This window comes from Aquarana catesbeiana, linkage group LG02 (genome assembly GCF_042186555.1).
Source record: "Aquarana catesbeiana isolate 2022-GZ linkage group LG02, ASM4218655v1, whole genome shotgun sequence".
Taxonomy (NCBI): Eukaryota; Metazoa; Chordata; class Amphibia; order Anura; family Ranidae; genus Aquarana; species Aquarana catesbeiana.
In genome coordinates, this window is record NC_133325.1 from 699716921 (window position 1) to 699737862 (window position 20942).

Sequence of the window (20942 nt, forward strand, 5' to 3'; positions counted from 1 at the left end):
ACCGGAAGTCCAGCCTCTACGCATTTCACTTGAAGTCACTGGGAAGCAGTCTAGTTGCCATGCTTCCTGATGATGTCACACTGATGAAACATGTAGAGGCAAGACTGCCACATCCGGTCATGTCACTTACTTTTGTATAAGGGCACTTATACATTGAATGTCTACCGCAGGGCTGTAATTTTAATATAAAATGTACACTTTTTTTCTACAAAGCATGTGAATTGTGTTCCACTGCTATACAGTCTATTAGAAGTGCAGTAATGGGTGCCTGAAAGCTGGTGTTTTCAATGATTTTCTTCATTCTCTCTTATTAAAAAAAAAAAAAAATATCTTAGAAAATAGTGTGTTCCTGTATCTGATTTGTTAATTTGTGTTGAATGTGTCATATGGTAAGGAGCCAGGCACAGTTACATAAAGAGACTAGAAGAGGTATGAATGAGTGTATAGAAAAGATTTATTTCAATTAACTGAAGGAGACGTGCCACAAAGGCAGAAGGTGTATAAAACTAGTAATGGACGGAAACGCAGAAACATACAGAAAAAAACAGATGTACAGAACATTCTCAAGACTTTGACATGTTGCGAATGGTCTTGTGTTCTTTCATAGCCTTCTCCCATTCCTTCCCATTGATCTGTTCCACATGGATGCTACGGACTGTCCCTTCATCCAGGCAATGTGCTGCTATACCTAAAAGGAAGAGTAGTCTGATTATCCACAATGCATGTTAAACAGAAGTTCCTTAAATTGGTTTCAGTTGATTGAAGTGAGAATGAAGTGTAAAAAACACTTTCATGCCCAGGTTTAAAAAAATCTTTTGCTCTGGTCTCTTGCATTATGCATTTTGTATTTTGTCACCCTCCAGCTAACTCTGCTGGAAGCTGAACTGCCTGTGGTGAATACTTTACTGTTGTAGGCACTTCAAAGAACCACAAAATAGCCGCTGAAATTTCCCCTAGACTATATGAATCTGAAACCTAGGTAGAGGAAACTAAAAGTCAATAGGACCCAGAGGAGCAGTGCATAGAAAGTAATACAACGCCTAGCTCCTTCGTAGTGATCTAATGCCTTACCAAGACACAGCGGTCACTATTTCGTTGCATGCTTTATGTATACGGTGATATTTCAAAATGTGGTATTCACTGTTATATACTGTATTTGTATGCCACTTATGAGTTTGTTTAGTCTATGAATAATTTCATAATTTATACGCATAGTTACACACTTTTAATAATGATGATATAGATGCTGCATTACACAGTTTATAGATTCATTAGGATTTGTATATCAGTCTGTTTTTGCTGGCTGCCCTCTACTTCTCCCAGCGCTGGCTTTAAATTTTTCATTTTTTAAAACACTGATAATGTCCATTCATTTGGCAATGGTGGAATGTCCAGTGTCTAGAAGGCATCCTAAATTGGTATGAAATTTTTACATACTATAAAGGTCAATTGAATAAGCTCAATCAATGATGGTAAAACAATGTTGTCAGATTGGTGGCTCTTTGTTGGATTACGCAGATCAGGGCCGTCTTTAATATTGATTGGACCCTGGGCAAAAATGTTCTTGCCCCCCCATGCAGTTTCACTCTCCACCTGCTCTGAGACATACAATAAATAGCAGCTAGACTCAAAATCCATTTATTGAATCAGATCAGGCAGCATCTGATTCAATGCGATTGGTTGCCAGAGGTTATAGTGTATCATTACTGCTCACTGACTGGTTGCTAGAGGTTACAGCACACATTATGGCTCACTGATTAGTTGCTAGAGGTTACAGCACATGATGTCAGCTTGTTGATTGGTTGCTAGAGATTACTGTAAATCAATACTGATGAAAGGATTCTACACCAAGCACCAATGTAATGAGAACATTTACACTGACCACCAATGTAACTGAGAGATTTAGCCTGCGTTCACATATGTGTGTGTTCGGAATTGCTTTCCTGACACCACAAAAACGTGCTGCCCTTTAGCAGATACACAGCAGTGCCATTAGGTGTGAATGACGCTCTCACGCATCTGCTGACATGTGCCTTGGCACCGTGTGATTTTGAAAAAGGGTTTGGGACGTTATTCCGCATTTGTAGCACATAGAGCAGCCCAATGAAATGAATGGGCTGCCCTACACGTGACCTACATCTTTATCCACCCTGTCAGTACACCTTTGCATCCTAAACCCATGCTAACCTCTGCACCCCAAATCTCCCCCATCCGCTCCACTCCCCCTCCCCTTTAACTCTACCTGCCTCCTCTGTTCATCTTTGCACCCACCTTCCTTACCTTCATACATCCCTTGTTTGCTCACCTGTGCACCCCAAACTGTAATTACTTCTCTGCTTACCTCTGCACACTCCACACTACCCTCCCCTCCCCCCACTAATTTGCTTACCTTTGCAGAACAGGCTGATGGTAGGCTTAATGACCACAGTTGTAGGCAGGACTTTTAAGCATGCCCCTTTATCTCCCCAGTGGGCAGCATTCAGTATAGGTGATGGTGGATATGACCTCAGGGGGGCATGATATACATATGAATAATATGAATCCTGCCAGTCCGTCAATATTTACATATGAATGTTGTCACTATTTACATATCATTGCCGGTATTTACATGTTAACACAGGGTCCTCAGGTGAGTCATCTGTACACAACAATAGGGCAGACCTGGGCAGCATTAGTAACAGAACTTCACACTGAGATATCAGGACACAGCACGTACTAAAACCTCAAGGGACAATGGAATTTAAACAGGGAAAGTTGGCAAGTATGAGGCAGCTGCTTTGGGCTCCACGACAATGACAGGGCCCAGGGCAGCTTCCCCTTTTGCCCTGCCTTAAAGACGGCCCTGAGGTAGATAACAGATCAGAGGGAAGCGTTTACCAAGTACTGATTGGGCCTCGTGCACACGGGTATACTACAGGGTATGCCCATGTGAGGCCCGTGTTTACCCACATAGGAATGCATACATGTTCCATGCTTCTCCGTGCAGGCAGTATCGTTGATGTCAATTGGGATGCAGTGGTTGCACGTACACAGCCACTGTTCTCAATTTGACATCTGTGTGGGTGCACGGCCCCAAAAGCACCCTGTCTATGTTTGGGGCCGTGTACCCACACAGATGTCAGACTGGGAACAGTGGGTGTGCAGAATCATTAAGGATGCTCTCTGACTACTGACTCAGGGCTTGACAGCTATAGTGCTCCTCTAAGGCCAGTTTCACACAGGCTTCAGCCTGTATAAGCGCAGTGCGAACAGCAAGCTTTGACAAAGCATTTGCAGAGCTTTCAGCAAGCTTTGTTAAAGCTTTTAAAGTACCATCCAACTCCAGTTTGTAAATGTTGTACACAGTAATTAGCATTGTTCAGAAATTCACTGCAGATGCATTTGACCAGTTTCAGATGCTTTTGCATTCCATAGACCGAAAGGGCCGAAATAACTAATCAACATAATTGATTAAAATCAATTATGAAAATAGTTGTGAAGTGTTTTCATATTAAAATATTTGGTCAGCCGATTAGTTGGCCTGCATACAGAATGCCTTATTAGTTTACATACAAGGAAATAGAGTGCAGCACACATACAGCTCAGTACACTGTACATACATGTCAGTAAGTACCTAAGAACTTGAATTCGACCTTAAATGAAAATATTGGTACGAAAATTCTTTGTACATTCAATGAATGAACGAATCTTGTTTAATAATTTCACTTGCTTTTAACATTCAGTTTTAAAATGAATGTCATTTCTGAACAAAAGCCACATACACTGCCCGAAAGTTCATTAGATTGAGAAAAGCATTCTATTTTGCTCCTGCAAATTTTCCCATCACTGTGATCAAGAACGAACGTTGATTTGACCCCACTAATAATTGGAAAAAATTGAACGAACTTTCCTAAAAAGAAAAATTTTGAAGGAAAAATTTGTTCCTGTATGGCCAGCATAAGTCACAGTAGGCACAGGAACAGGCCAAAACAGGAATGCCTCCAAAGTAAGGGGAATCCCTAGTTGTCCCCATTGGAGGATTTTCTCTTTATTATGCTGGTGTCAACCCAAAATGTGGGACTTTCATTTACTTTTGATAACGTTAAATAGGACAAACTGGGAGGGTGAGTCTCCCTAACTGGGGTACAGACAGCAATAAAAACTGACAGGCATTCTAATTCCTCTACACTCCATCCAAACCTAAAAAAGTTTTGCCTTTAGTTATACTTTAACTACAATCTGTCCCTTTATATAGCAGTGCAATATGAGTAAACTGTGGTTCCGACATGGTACTTACCATAGCCATCAGGGTTGGAGCGAGGTGTGTAGAAGCTCTGGACTCCGCACGTTTTGCAGAATGTATGTTGTGCTTTTTTGGTGTTGAAGGTGTAAGTGGTGAGATTATTAGCACCCTGCATACAGAAAGGTTACAAGTATCACACTATTTGCAGCAACAACACAGGCAGACACATATCTTGATCAATAACTGTGTCAATGAATAAAAACAGTCATCCTGGCAGATGCTGGGGGCAGTTCTGGCAATTTCCTATTCTATTCAAGATTAGGAAAAAAAACTTTTGGTAAAACTTTTGTGACCAGGCCTAATTTTTCACCTTTTGTATACAATGGTTTATTCAACAATAACTTTTTAAATGCTTTGTATAACAAAATAATTTTCACACCATTTATTTAGTACATATCAGGCCTTCATAAAGTAAGGTGTTTTGAAAAAACCTTAAATATATATTGTAACCAGCAGGGAAATTGGACAAAATGTGAAAAAAAAATAATTTGTTTAATGTGTAATGCATTTTGTAATTGATAAATTCACAAAAGTAATTTCCTCCTCTTTATCCTGGACACAGGGACCCAAAATGAGTTTGATACATACTGTATGCTCTGTAACAGGGGTAGGCAACCTTTTGAGCATAGTGTGCTGAAAAATGTTTTCCAAAAAATTTAGAGTGCCAGCTACAGAAAAGTCAACTTTACACTCTCGATCATGAAAAGAAAATTGAATAAAGGAAATGCTATAAACAACGAATAATAGTAAGAAATTAATATTGAGCTTTGCACCTTTAGATCAGCCTAATTTGTGCACCTTCACACCTCAGATCACCCCAATTCCTGCACCTTCATACCTCAGAACACCCCAATTCCTGCGCCTTCATACCTCAGAACACCCCAATTCCTGCACCTTCATACCTCAGAACACCCCAATTCCTGCACCTTCATACCTCAGAACACCCCAATTCCTGCACCTTCACATCACCCCCAATTCCTGCACCTTCACATCTCAGATCACCCCAATTCCTGCACTTTCATACCACAAAACACCCCAATTCCTGCGTCTAAATACTTCAGATCACACTAATTCCTGCACCTTCATACCTCAAATCAGTCCAAATTACTGTACCATCACAACTCAGATCACCCTAATTGCTGCATCTTCATAACTCAGATCATTCCTGATTCTTGCACCATCACACTTCAAATCAGCCCAATTCCTGCACCTTTATATCTCAGAACACCCCAATTACTGCACCTTCACACCTCAGATGAGTTCAATTCCTGTACCTTCACACCTCACATCAACCCCAATTCTTGCACCATTAAACCTACATACACAATTTCTGCACCTTCACCCTACAGATCAGCCCTTATTCCTGCACCATCACACTTCGGATTAGCCCAATTCCTGCACCTTCACACCTCAGATCACTCCAATTCCTGCACCTTCGTACCGCAGGTCGCCCCAATTCCTGCACCTTCATACCTCAGATTGCTCCAGTTCCTGCACCTTCGTACCTCAGATCACCCCAGTTCCTGCACCTTCACACCTCAGATCAGCCCAGTTCCTGCATCTTCATACCTCAGATCACCCCAGTTCTTGCATCATCAGACCTCAGATCACCCCAACTCCTGCACCTTCACACCTCAGATCAGTCCAAATTCCTACATCATCAGAACTTGGATCACTCCAATCCTGCACCATCACACCTCAGATAACCTCAATTCTTGCACCTTCACACCTCACATCAGCCCCAATTCTTGCCCCATTAAACCTCAGATCTCAAATAAAGTCAAAATCCTGCACCATCACACCTCAGATCACCCCAATGCCTGCATTGTTACACCTCACATCACCCAAAGGTCATTTGGTGCCCAGGGCAATGGCAAACAATAGTAACATAATGTTTGTAATATGAGTAATGTTTGTGGTGTCACTGGAAGGAAAAAAATGCTGCTGCAGCCCTGTCAGTTTGAGGAGGACTGATTGGCAACTATGTCTGTGGGATGACAGAGGGGGAGCTGGGCTCTTAAGGTGCATGAAACTAAAAGGCTCTAGGGAGGCTCTGAGAGAGGAAGGGGCTGGAAGACTAGTTCAGATGTATGGCTGTCATTGCTGGTGTTTGCTGTTTTAACCCTGAAAATGATGGCATACTGCACTGCAATCATGTGAATTGCACGTGGTTGCAAGGCAGTTTGGGCGCAGCCCCATTTGTGGTGACAAGCCATCCCTGAGAAGCCCCATCTCCTTGTTCAGGTGGGTGACTGGGGACAGTAAACTGCAACTCAACTGCCTGTTTTTACTGCCCTCACCTCATTGTGTGAATGAGCCCTAAGACCCCATTTCAACTTGCAGTGGGGGGTAAAAAAAAAAGGGTGATTGGACCCAGGTTTTACTCCCCCTTAAGCTGCAAAGGCAGCCATATGGGAGTATACACATGCTGCTGCCACTATGCTTTGCATTCTGGAAAAAATGATCCCACTTGTGATCAGTAGTCAGTACCACCTGATAAATGTGACCTATTTAAGTCCAGCTGACCTGTGTAATAAAATGTGAATTAGAGAAAAAAATGTGGAATCAGGTAGGGATAAGAGAGTGAAAAGCTTGGAGGGGGGAGTATTGAGGGCTTGTTCACACTACCCACACACTTAACCAGAGCAGGTTAGTGTGCGGGCAGGTGTCCATTTGTAGCTGCAGTAAGCTGGAAATGAGGGAGTGGTGTGATGCACATTTTCAGCACATCACACAGTTCTCTTTTCTCAACTTTTTTTGACATGAACAAAATGACACTATTTGTGGCTGCTGTGCAGTGATATGCATTGCCATCCAGTGCACTGCGATAAGATCTAGCATGGCTGCATTTTATAGCAGCTTACTGCACCGCACCTCTGCTTTGCATTGTGAACAGGGCACATAGAAAACAATTGTATTCTACCTACCCTAGCAGTGACTGGCAGTCTTCCAGTGTGGAAAAACGCCAATCACCACACTGGCGTGAATGAGCCCTCATAGTATGAGTTAAGGAAGAGCAGAGTGAAGGGCTGCAGAGAATGTGCTAGTTGCATGATTTTGATAGGACAGTTGCTGGGATGGAAAGGGTGTCAGCACAGATGGGTGTGTGGAATGCCCAGAGCTGACATCAGAGGCAATGATTTACAGTATCTCACAAAAGTGAGTACACCCCTCACATTTTTGTAAATATTTAATTATAACTTTTCATGTGACAACACTGAAGAAATTACACTTTCCTACAAAGTAAAGTAGTGAGAGTACAGCTTGTATAACAGTGTAAATTTGCTGTCCCCTCAAAATAACTCAACACACAGCCATTAATATCTAAACCGCTGGCAGCAAAAGTGAGTACACCCCTAAGTGAAAATGTCCAAATTGGGCCCAATTAGCCATTTTCCCTTCCCGGTGTCATGTGACTCATTAGTGTTACAAGGTCTCAGGTGTGAATGGGGAGCAGGTGTGTTAAATTTTGGTGTTATCCCTCTCACACTCTCATACTGGTTACTGGAAGTTTAACATGGTACCTCATGGCAAAGAACTCTCTGAGGATCTGAAAAAAAGAATTGTTGCTCTACAAAAAGATGGCCTAGGCTATAAGAAGATTGCCAAGACCCTGAAACTGAGCTGCAGCATGGTGGCCAAGGCCGTACAGCGGTTGAACAGGACAGGTTCCACTCAGAACAGGCCTCACTATGGTCGCCAAAAGAAGTTGAGTGAACGTGCTCAGCGTCATATCCAGAGGTTGCCTTTGGGAAATAGACGTATGAGTGCTGCCAGCATTGCTGCAGAGGTTGAAGGGGTGGGGGGGTCAGCCTGTCAGTGCTCAGACCATACGCCGCACACTGCATCAAATTGGTCTGCATGGCTGTCATCCCAGAAGGAAGCCTCATCTAAATATGATGCATAAGAAAGCCCGCAAACAGTTTGCTGAAGACAAGCAGACTAAGGACATGGATTACTGGAACCATGTCCTATAGTCTGATGAGACCAAGATAAACTTATTTGGTTCAGATGGTGTCAAGCGTGTGTGGCAGCAACCAGGTGAGGAGTACAAAGAGAACTGTGTCTTGCCTACAGTCAAGCATGATGGTGGAAGTGTCATGGTCTGGGGCTCCATGAGTGCTGCCAGCACTGGGGAGCTACAGTTCATTGAGGGAACCATGAATGCCAACATGTACTGTGACATACTGAAGCAGAGCATCATCCCCTCCCTTTGGAGACTGGACCGCAGGGCAGTATTCCAACATAGATGACCACTGCCTTGCTAAAGAAGCTAAGGTTAAAGATGATGGACTGGCCAAGCATGTCTCCAGACCTAAACCCTATTGAGCATCCGTGGGGCATCCTCAAACAGAAGGTGGAGGAGCGCAAGGTCTCTAACATCCACCAACTCTGTGATGTCGTCATGGAGGAGTGGAAGAGGACTCCAGTGGCAACCTGTGAAGCTCTGGTGAACTTCATGCCCAAGAGGGTTAAGGCAGTGCTAGAAAATAATGGTGGCCACATAAAATATTGACACTTTGGGCCCTATTTGGACATTTTCACTTAGGGGTGTACTCACTTTTGTTGCCAGTGGTTTAGACATTAATGGCTGTGTGTTGAGTTATTTTGAGGGGACAGCAAATTTACACTGTTATACAAGCTGTACACTCACTACTTTACATTGTAGCAAAGTGTCATTTCTTCAGTGTTGTCACATGAAAAGATATAATAAAATATTTACAAAAATGTGAGGGGTGTACTCACTTTTGTGAGATACTGTATGTGAGGAGAGCAGAATTATAAACAGAAGAGGGGTTAAAGTGAAGGGGAAAACGGCAGGAGGATATTGCAAGATTGTGTCTGGCAGAGATGTGTGCACAGAGAGAGGGAATGAAGTAGGAGTGAAATGAGCCCAGAATAAATGACAGAAACGTCTCACAGTGCACAGTGTGATACTGGCTGTTGCCTCTTTTCCGATATGAGAACTACAACAGTGTGGAGATAAACACTGTGCAGATCGAGGTTGTGTTGGTTAAAGTTTCTGTTCTTGCCTGTGAGCAGTGTGGGAAGGAGCAGCTTCTCTACATGTCCTCTAAAGAGGCTGACTGCAGTCAGAGAACAGGAGGAGGAGCTTACCGACCCGGGCACAGCATCCATTGTGGATGGGGTGGGGATCCAGCCCTGATCAATACCACTTCAGTGTCGGCTGAGTACAGGCAAGCAGAGTAAGGTCATGGTGGGCAGGACTGGAGACGGGTGGTAAATGAAGTCACTAACAATCAGCCTGTGTAGCCAGCCGCAGCTACTGGCTGACTTTGGCAATGCATGGTAGGGGGATGTCCCGGTCGTCTATATCTTGTTTTTTGTGGGAGCACAAAGGTGACAGCAGTAGCAACGCTATGTAAGTTTTTTTAGTATACAACTACCTTACTTATAACGTGTGTGATATTAGTGTCAGGTTCACCTTATGAAGACATCAGGGTCCCTTAGAATGCTAAAAAGGAAGATCAACATGATTGCTTTGGGTTTGTTTTCATCCCTTTACTGCACCTGCTGCATGGCTCTGCAGGCCAAAACACTGGTGCCCATACACCAGTTTAGTGTGCAGGCAGCAGCATTTTTTGCTGCGGGGCAGTGTGAACAGGCCCTTAAAATAGTTGTAAAGGCTGAAGGGTTCTCAGGTAGAAAACCTTTAGTATGCAGCCCCTAATACTTACCTGAGCCTGATCTCGATCCAGCGATGTGCACTCACTGGCTCAGAGACATCAGTGGGAGCTGTTGGCTCCCACTGCTGTCAATCACACCCAGGAAGCAATGGCGTCACTAGGTGGGGTAGAGGGGGCCCTGACCTCCCCCAACACTATGCTGTGCCCCCCCAATTAAATTTTTTTTTTTTTTTTTACAAAAAGGCAATGTCCCCAGTCAGCTCCTGCAGGTGATTCCTCCCCCTTCCTCTGCTCGCTGACAATGCATAATGCTCACCCAACCACGGCCGCCCAATCTGCTCCTTCCCCTGCATCCTCATTGCAGGGAGAAGAGCAAGTTGCAGGAAGGACTCCACCAGGGCTCTCAGTTACTGAAAAAACACACTGATTTTTCCCATCCTTAGGACAGGAGAACAAGCCTGTAAATTCCAAGAGATGCCAGACCAGCGCTGTCAATAGCAGGGACAGGACAGCAAGAGGGGGCTGGGGAACCCCACAGTGGCAGAACACCAGGGCCCGGTGGCAAGACAACTTTTGCAACCCTGATAGTTCTCCCACTGCTTTGGACCATTATATTTTCTTGGTATGCCGGTGACGTATATCTCCTTTTATGCCACCCTGGGGGGGGGGTCCCAATACAGTAGGAAGGCAGCTCACTGCAGAACATGTGAAAGGGCCGTTGTGGGATCGTAGTAAAGGGCCCCAAGAGATATATAATTGCATTTTATAGTTGCCCCCCTACTTTTGTCCCTGTCCCCCCATGTGCCCCCCTAAATATGAAAGCTTGAGACGCCACTGCCAGGGAGGGGGGGGGGCGAGCCCAGTTCTGTGTAGTTCTTTAGACACACAGTGCGGGGCTCCAAAGCGAGCATGCATGAGTGCCCCCATAGCAAGAGGCATTCAGCAGGGGGTTGGAGCCCAGAAGTGCCGGCAAGGAACCTGAGTAGAGGAGGATCAGGGCTGCTCTGTGCAAAACCATTACACAGAGCAGGTAAGTATAACATATTTGCTATTTAAAAATAAATAAATTAGGCCTATCACTTTTATGAAAATTAACAAAGACAGACATGCTGGAAGACTAGTCCGTGTGCCAACGATACAGTTATCACTTTACCAATAGATACAGTAGGGAAATAAGCATAATCACCCAAGGTAAGTAAGCCAGTTATTCGCAAGATTACAGGTGAAAACAAGCCAAAAAAAATAAATACACCCATTGCATCTAATCTGGTAAACTGCAATATATTACATTGATGTTTTGCTGTTTAAAAAAGCTTTATCACCACAGGGGCCTCAAATAAAGAGACTTCACACAGCAATAGGCCTTGCATAGAGCTCCATCAAGTGGCTCAAGAAATACATGTAAAATAGTCATATGCCACGTGTCTTATTTATTATTTTTCAGTGCTGAACAAAATAAATAAAATGTGATAGAAAAATACTATAAATAAAAAAAAAAAAGATAGAAAAATGCTAAAAGTTATTTATAAGCAGATCAATGTGGTTTTTGGTTGAATGATGTGTAACAGACAAACAGCCAGTTATAGGGATTCTTCAGCATAATTTTATAAACCATTTATGAAGTTATCCCGCTGCCTTATTCGTGCAGAACACAAACTTGTAAAGTGAAAAAGAAATTGTTTTCATTAAAGCGGAACTTCAGTCATTTTTTCATCTTTCCATCTATTAAACCTTCTACCCTTGTTGTTTTAACTTTGGATAGTAAAACATTTTTTTCTGCCAGTAAATACCTTATACAGCCCACTTCCTGTTTCTTGTCTGGACACTAGCCTAGGCTTATGACGACATGCACAGCTCTCTCCCTCACTCTCTGAGCATTTGCCAGGAGGGGAGGGGGGGAATGAGACATAAGAGGGCCAATGAGAGCTGCAGAGCTGGAGGTGTGTCTGTGTAAATCTAAGAAGTGAATAGGCAGCAGCTTCAGCTGCCCACAGTTAAATGGCTGCAGCCAGACTTAGTGGAGGGAGATTTCTGCAGCATATTTGGCAAGTACAGAATCACAGTATATATAAAATAATATGCAAGGTGGTTGGAGGGAAGCTTTAGAATGGCAAAGATGTTTTATTACAAATTATGTGAGCAGACTGCAGTTCCTCTTTAAAGTTTCTTCCTTTTCAACTTCTTATCAACCCCATCCTCCTCCCTCTGTCTCCTTCCCCCCTTTTTTTTTGCTTATGCCTTTTTTTTTTAGATTTAGCATACAATTTTTTTTTTATTGATTTACTTTTTTGGAACATTATTTAAAAAATACACAGAAACATTTTGGAGTCTCATTATAAATCATTGCCATGTGAATGTCTCAGCTTTGTTTTACATTTTTGAGTGTTAAAAAAAAAGGGGGGGGGGGTTTATTTATAACAAATGTTCTTTGTGGATGCCTCCGCGTTCATGCCAAAGTCATGAAGAATACCATTTATGTTTATAATATGTGTGATATGTCAGTTTCTATCTGTTACATTTTGAAGGGCAAATGTGACATACACTAACAATCAATTCTAAGAGAAAAAATCCTTAAGAATATTTGATAAGAGTTATTGTACATACGACCAATAGAAAAAAAATTGCCTAAAGCTGGCTATAAACTGGTAGTTTTTTTTTTTTTTAAGAGACTTCTCCATCCATACAAACAAGGTGGATGAAGGAATCCCCCCTGCCAGGACATTGTATTGTGATGGGTGGCACCTGGCGCTGTCAGAATATACTGATCAGTGGCTGCAGTCGCTGATCAACAAAAGTTTTCCAGCATGTCCCTTCTCCAGAAGTCGATCAAGCGATTAATTGCTGTCGAGCAGGGATGGCCACACACTGATTGAAATGTGGCCGGTCCCTTCTGAACCATCCAAATTTTGATCAGCCCATGGCCAGCTTAACACTATAGGCTAAAAATATTCGACCAGAGGAGGAAATAAGAGGAAGACCTCTACACTGTGTACAAAGTGTATGGAGATTCCAGAGCTTACCACCGACAGTGTAATCAATCAGATGATGAACTGCTATACAGAATTGATACAATGTTGTAGAAATTATTATTATTATCCAGGATTTATATAGAGCCAACAGTTTACGCAGCGCTTTACAACATAAGGGCAGACAGTACAATTACAATACAATTTAATACAATAGGAATCAGAGGGCCCTGTTCATTAGAGCTTACAATCTAGGAGGGAGGGTCAAGAGACACAAAAGGCAATAACTGTGGGGGATGAGCTGATGGAGAAAAATAAAAGTACAGGTGTTAGTTGAGGGCAGGGTGGGCCTCTCTGAAGAGAAGAGTTTTTAGGAATCATCTAAAAGTGGACAGACTAGGTGATAGTGGGACAGATTGGGGGAGGAAGTTCTAGAGCAGGGATATCCAATTAGCGGACCTCCAGCTGTTGCAGAACTACAAGTCCCATGAGGCATAGCAAGACTCTGACAGCCACAAGCATGACACCCAGAGGCAGAGGCATGATGGGACTTGTAGTTTTGCAACAGCTGGAGGTCCACTAATTGCATATCCCTGTTCTAGAGGATAGGAGAGGCTCGAGGGTGTCCTGGAACACCGTTATTTACCTTGGGTGATCTGCTGCTTATCCATAAATGGTGTCAGCCCAGTAAACTTGTCAAACAATGGAGTATCTGTTTGCACAAGAATCTCCATAGGTTTTGAATAGAGGCCTTCCTCATATTATTTCCTCTTCTGGTCGAATGTTCTTATGTGCTTATAGTGTTAGTCAAATGTTCTTTAATTCTTCTGGTTGAACATTCTTACAGCTTTTTTCCTGTTAGGAGTGAGTGTTATGCCGTGTACACACGACAGTTTTTTCCGTCGGAATGAACTCTGACGGTTTTTTCGACGGAGTTCTGCTGAAACGGACTTGCCTACACACGATCACACCAAAGTCCGATCGTTTAAACCGCGATGACGTACGACAGGACTAGAAAAAGGAAGTTCAATAGCCCAATAGCTGCCCTTGCGTCATTTTTGGTCCGTCGGAATAGCATACAGACGAACGGTTTTCCCGATAGGAATTGATTCCATCGGAAAGATTTAAAACATGTTCTATTTCTAGGTCCGTCAGAATTTTTGAAAGAAAAAGTCAGATGAAGCCCACACACAATCGGAATGTCCAATGGAATGATTCTAAAGGCAGCAAATAGAAGTTTTACACATATTACAAATATTATGGGTATTATTCGAGACTTTAGAAAAGTAAATGTATTATAAATAGACCCCGTAGTGTTTCAAGAGTGGTTGTAAGGGGTGTAAGGGTTTAATTTTTTTATTACAATTCCAGTAAAGTGAAACTGACAATATATGCAGATTTAATCATTTTTTTGTCCATAACCACGATGGAGTGTAAAAACATATGAATACAGCAGGTAATCAGTATATACTGTTACACTGGGGGAGATATACTAAAACTGGTGCACACAAAATATGGTGCAGCCGTACAAGCTGAACAAGCTGAACTTAGAAGCTGATTGGTTACTAGGCACAGCTGTGCACCAGTTTTAGTAAATCTCCCCTAATACCTCTACAGTGCCTGTCTATATTGTTACTAGCTTCAGGCAAAAAATAAAAACATGTGCATTACATCTGTGCAATACATGCACATTTCCCTGTGTTTTATTGGGCTACAATAAAGATCTGCCATAAAGGGTCACTCTACAATTTATTTATTTATTTATTTAAGATTCTTGAGAGTTAAACGCACCCAAAACTTCCAGCTGGACAAGTCAAAAGTTGGAAATTACAGCAGGAAGATTGCTGGAGTATCCAAGACATAAGAATCCAGTGGCTGGCTCAGCCCACCAGGCTCCAACTATAACTGAATATCCCTTTTTTGTGGACTTACCCTTTAACACAATTCCTGGTACTTTTCTGCATACTTTTGATCAGTGAACCGCGGAATCTGTTGGGATTCGTTTATGTAAAGCAGACTGTAGCTGATTCCATTAGTGTGATTTTCAGTTTTGTTATGATAATCGTGTAGTTGGTGTAAAGATTAAAGTGACACTAAACAATATTCTTATTCTCCAAAAATGATCCGTACACATCCACTATTTAAAGAGGAGCTCCAGTCTGTAAAAAAAAAATTAAAAGTCAGTAGCTACAAATACTGTAGCTGCTGACTTTTAATATAAGGGCACTTACCTGTCCAGGGATCCAGTGATGTCAGCACCCCTAGCTGATTCGTCAATCGGCTTCGGGTGCAGGTGTTGGCATCTGTAGTAAAGGAAACAGGAAGTGAAGCCTTGCGGATTCACAGCCTGTTTCCTACTGGGCATGTGTGAGTTGCGCTGCGCTTTTTGAATGATCCCGCTGTCTTCGGGGACCTCTGTGTGTCCCAGAAGGCAGCGAGGTAAAGGAGGAAATGTAGATCGCCAATTGGCTATTTTACCCGGAAGTGGGAGCAGGTACCTGTCAAAACTACGCACCCCCCCCCCCCCCCAAAAGTGCCAAATATGGCAGTGGAGGGGCGGGGGAGGATGAGAACAAGCTGAGCTTCCCCTTTTTTGGTGGAGCTCCGCTTTAATGGACCTGTAACCTGTTTTTCATGAAATCACCTCTTATGCCCCGTACACATGGTCGGACATTGATCGGACATTCCGACAACAAAATCCATGGCTTTTTTCCGACGGATGTTGGCTCAAACTTGTCTTGCATACACACAGCCGCACAAAGTTGTCGGAAAATCCGATCGTTCTGAGCGCGGTGACGTAAAACACGTACGTCGGGACTATAAACGGGGCAGTAGCCAATAGCTTTTGTCTCTTAATTTATTCTGAGCATGCGTGGCACTTTGTGCGTCGGATTTGTGTACACACGATCGGAATTTCCGACAACGGATTTTGTTGTTGGAAAATTTTATAGCCTGCTCTCAAATTTTGTGTGTCGGAAATTCCGATGGAAAATGTGTGATGGAGCCTACACACGGTCGGATTTTCCGACAACAAGGTCCTATCACACATTTTCCGTCGGAAAATCCGACCGTGTGTACAGGGCATTAGGCTGGATTCACACCTATGCATTTTTAGTGCTTTTTGTATTTTGCAGATTTGCACTACAGAACATGTTCCATAGGAAACCATGTTAAATGGACTGTAGTGCAAATCTGAAAAATGCAAAAAGCACTAAAAATGCATAGATGTAAATCCAGCCTTAGGCTCGATTCACATCTTTGCATGTTGCTTTTAAACATTTCTAAAGTGCTTTTTGCTGTGCTTTCCGCAGTTTTTTAATGCGACTTTATGGCGATTTGCGTTCTTATGTTTTTTCTTTTGTTAAAACCGCAAATCGTGGTAAAAACACACTTCATGCTTTTCTGCAGCTTCTCCATCAAAGTCTATTGAACCAAAAAAAAGCAAAAAAGCACCGTTTTGCATTTAAAAAAAGTCCCTGACCCTTTCCAAAAACACAGAGGCACACAAATGCATTGAGGTGAACATGTTCCATAGGAACCCGTGTTAAAAAAATGTCCTGCCTGCAAAAGGCAAAAAGCATGAAAAAAACGCCTTGGTGTGAATGGAGCCTTTACACTGGTTTTCGGCTACCTTGTAACATCATCTGTGAAATCCCAAACCTCTCCTTTCCCCCCACTCACTTTTGGAATGAGCAGTGCACATTAGTAGTGGTCATGAACATAGCTCTATGTACACTACATATCCCATAGTCCCTAGTCCATCAAGGGAGCAAGCAGGAGAAGGTGGCTACATTCTTGCATACAGTAGCACCATGGAGAATGAACTTGGACACCCTCTAACAGGAAGTCAGACCACAGCAGCAAAAAAAAAAAAAAGGAATTTGGAGGAAGTGAGCAACAGACGGTACTTTTCTGAGTTAAGAAAACATACTTTAGGCCTCTTGCACATGATACTCCTGTTTGAGCATCTACTTCTTCAGACTTTTTTTTGTATGTATTTGCGGGCATTTTCGGCCATATGCGTTTGCGCAAATTTGCGAATGCGTGCGAAAACTCATTCTCGTGTTTTTGTTCTGCACAATATGTAAATGGGCTTTTGCACACAACTTGCACGCAGTCGCACACATCTGTGCGCAATCACGCGTATTTGCGCACATGAGGCGTAAATTGCTGACCAAAAATGCATATTTTTCTATTTATTTTTTTTTACTGGAGAATACACGGCTCTTGTTTACGTGCCTGTGTGCATAGGCACATTACAATTGATGGGCTGTATTTTGGCTCAGTAAAAAGAAAAGCTGTACTGAGCTTTTTCAAGCTGCAGTGTACAAAAGGCCTGAATGTTGTTTGGTTTTTTTAAAGCAGAGTATAGTGTCACTTTAAAGACCCTGCAAGTACAGGAAAACACCAGTTGATTTTCCAGACATGCACTCCTAATTCTTTTTATGGGCTGACAGGACACATTATTTTTGTGGTCTGGGTGTCAGCCCTGCCCAGCTGCCACAGGCTTTTGAGCTCTTATTTTTTTTCTGCCTGGAAACTCCCCTCCATGTTAGCCAATGTGGCCATGCACACTCTGGCTTTTTCAGGCATTTTCAGGCATATGCTTCTATAGGCAAACCCCCCACCAAATTCACGTTTTTGAGAGGAGCTAGTGCCTCAAAGAGCTTAAAAAAAGCTCAAAGAAGCTTGAAAACATGCAAAAACATTAGTTCCAGCTTTTTTTGTTTTGTTTATACAGTGGTTAAGAAAATACTATCAACTATTTGTGAAAAAAAAAAACGATTATGCTCAAAAAAGCTCAGAGGAGCTTGAATAAGCTCAATAAAAACATGCACAAGTGCACAAAAAAGTACAAGCTTCTTAAAGCTGAAATAAAAACTCAAATGCCTGTAAAAGCAGCATTTTTTTTTGAGCTGCAGTGTGCATGAGCCCAAAGGTTAATTGTTCTATAATCCAAGATAGGAATTGGAAGGGCTAATTCGACTTCTTTAGATAACACAGGGAATACATAGAGGGCACAAGGCAGCAGTGACTTTCTGACAAGATCAATCGATTTTTTTGTTCACCTATCAAACAGATATAATCAAATGCTTCCTGTGCTCTATTTAACAGACTAAAAGTGAATTACTTGGGTTTTACCTAAACATGAATAAAACTTAACTGGACCATAAAGTAGAACTCCGGGCATTTCTACTGGGTGTGTGTAACAGGTTTTAAATCTGTCTGATGCCCTGTACACACGATAGGATTTTCCGACAACAAAACCATGGATTTTTTTCTGACAGATGTTGGCTCAAACTTGTCTTGCAAGAACGCGGTGACGTACAATGCGTACAACGAGCCAAGAAAATTGAAGTTCAATAGCCAGTGCGGCTCTTCTGCTTGATTCCAAGCATGCGTGGAACATTGTGCGTTGGAATTGTGTACACGCGATCGGAAATTTCCGACAACGGATTTTGTTGTCAGAAAACTTGAGATCCAGATCTCAAATTTTGTTTGTCGGAAATTACGACGGAAAATGTCCGATGGAGTCTACACATGGTCAGAATATCCGACAACAAGCTCCCATCGAACATTTGTTGTCGGAAAATCCGACCGTGTGTACAGGGCATGAGTCTTTATTGAGGACATTTCCATCATGATTACTGGAACACAAATCTCTCCAATAATAGCACAGAGCAGCATTAAGCCGGTCATACATGGATTGAAATTTGATTCGGTTCAGCAGGGACTGGCGGATTTTCAATCCATGTATGAGCTAGCAGGTTGTACTTAAGTCCATCTCTCAATTGATTTGTGTAGAACCAGCCTGTCAGTTTTTTTTTCCTGAACGATCAGTGCCAGCAACACTTATCATTGCAGTGTTGTACCGCCCCCCTAATCCATGCGCCCGGCCCCTAATCTACATGTAGGGCACCGGACCTATGGATTCCAATGGATTTTTTTTTTTTGTTTTTTTTTAAGAAGCCCATGATTAGAGCCTGAGGCTCTAATTGGCTTCAAAAAAGGATGCGCTCGGGGAGCTGTGTGACAATAGCAAGTTAATATTGGCTATTGTCTTCCTGATTCTCCTCCTGGCCAATCAGGAAAACCAGGAAGTGGGTCCTGAGACCCGATTGGCCGAGAGGAGAAGCACTCATATTGGAGCAGAAGAGGTAGTGGAGGAGGGGACGCAGGGGAAGCCGCCATGAAGCCTAGGAGGAGTAGGAGGAGGCGCTGCCTGCCGCCTGGAGGAAGTGCTGTATGCGACCTAGATGGGGTAAGTACGGGAGCGTGGGGCTGGTGAATGACCGACAGAGGGGGGTGCGGCCAATCCATCTGACCAACTGGGGCTAGAGGGGGGGTGCATCGTTTGCCCCCCCCCCACCATGAAATATAGCACCAGCCGCCACTGGATCATTGTAGTCAGACAGCGGAGAAGCCTCCCTACTGGCAGAATACAATAGCTCAGCGGGAGTGATTCCCCCATCCCCCCAAAAAAAATGAGTGGATGGAGGAATCAGTTCTTTTTTTTTTTCGTTCAACTTGCTGGTTGAAGGGGAAAAAAAATAATCATGTATGGCCAGCCTTAGAATCTCTGTATGTCTGTTTTATCTTTCAGTGTACTTGAAGAGATTCTGCTAATTTCTTGTGTGGTCACCAGGACAGGAAGTAAGGAGGAGCTTCCCCAGTGGGGACCCAGGCACCCATAACACCTGACAGGAGTTCTAACTTTTCTTGCTCTTTTCAAGATTTAAAAAACACTGCAATGCCACTTTAACTTACTCTTGCAGTGCGTCACCAGCGCCCCCCGCAGCTCTGGCCACATACAGTACTGCATACACCAGCAGTGGTTGTGTAACAAACCATCTGAGGTTCCATTATTTCTTATGTGGAAACTTGCTTTGATATAAGAGTGCTTTGGATTACAAGCATGCTTCTGGAACAAATTATGCTCGTAATCTAAGGTATTACTGTAGTGAAATGTACCCTTATTACAGCATCAACTCATAGGAGCCAATAATGTTTACTCATTCACTCTGACAGGTGACTGGGAGTTATCTCTCTCTCTCTCTGACTGTTCTTCATTTCTAGGGATCACATGTATGGAAGTCAGTTTCAGGCAACGTATGAACACTCACCTTCAGTAACTTAAAACGTGATGCAGGTACGATGAAATGCCTGTTTTGCTTCTTTGCACATATGCTGCAACTGAAACAGAAAAATAATAAATGACCAAAAAATAAAAAACTTTCCAACTTTTTACAAAATTCAAAGCTGTGTAAGATATTTCTATGTACTTTATCTGTAACTACAAAACCTACTAAGGGACAAATATCCACCATCATACCTGTGTGATCAAACCTTGCCAAGCTTGACTGAATAATCCACTGCTGGTCAGTTCAATTGTACAAAGATTTAAGTTGAGGATGCATACTTAAAGCGCAACCCGGGGCAAATAAAAAAAAAAAGATCCCTTGCAGTGGGCCTGTTTCTGAACTGCAAGGGTTAATGACTTGTTTTATTTAGGAAAAAGGAGAAACTGTTTTACCCAATTCTCCGATCCCCCACAATACACGGGTATACTGTCCCTCGGTGTCCTCACATCCAGTGCACACCTATGGACCTTGCTTCCCCCTGAGGAAGATACTTCGTCCCGGTATTGACACGTGTTGGGGAGGGGCCAGGACGGTACGACAGGCAATCTATCTGTCAGGGAGGAAGCACATACCATTCCAATAAAAAATACCGCCGGTATTTTTTACACTTTACATAGAGTGGTGCACTGGCGCACCTGGCATATGTGAGTACCCCATTGGGGGAGTGTATTTATTTGTTTAATAAAACCTTTTAATTGATATCACACCATCAAGGTTTTTTATTCCCCATATATTTCCGTGTTACTGCATTGGAAGCCCAGTATCCTGTTACCAGTATAGAATCCAGGGGTGGTTCAAAAGCGTGTACTGACTGAGCGTAATTGCTAAGTCACACGCTCCAAGGTGAGCATTCAATACCTAGGGGGTCACCGGAATATGAGCACCAATGTACGATCCACAGCAA

The 20942-nt window shown here is 42.8% G+C and overlaps 1 protein-coding gene across 1 annotated transcript in view; it reads right to left on the reverse strand.

The window, feature by feature from the left end:
- Positions 1 to 436: 436 nt before the first annotated feature.
- CENPV (centromere protein V) overlaps positions 437 to 20942 on the reverse strand; it is a 38364-nt gene continuing 17858 nt past the window's right edge. The window contains exons 3-5 of the mRNA XM_073616884.1: positions 20021 to 20090; positions 4277 to 4391; positions 437 to 688 (exon numbers count right to left, since the gene is read on the reverse strand). Coding sequence (XP_073472985.1) covers positions 564 to 688; positions 4277 to 4391; positions 20021 to 20090 — 310 coding nt within the window. The 3' untranslated portion in view covers positions 437 to 563. The remainder of the gene's footprint in view (positions 689 to 4276; positions 4392 to 20020; positions 20091 to 20942) is intronic.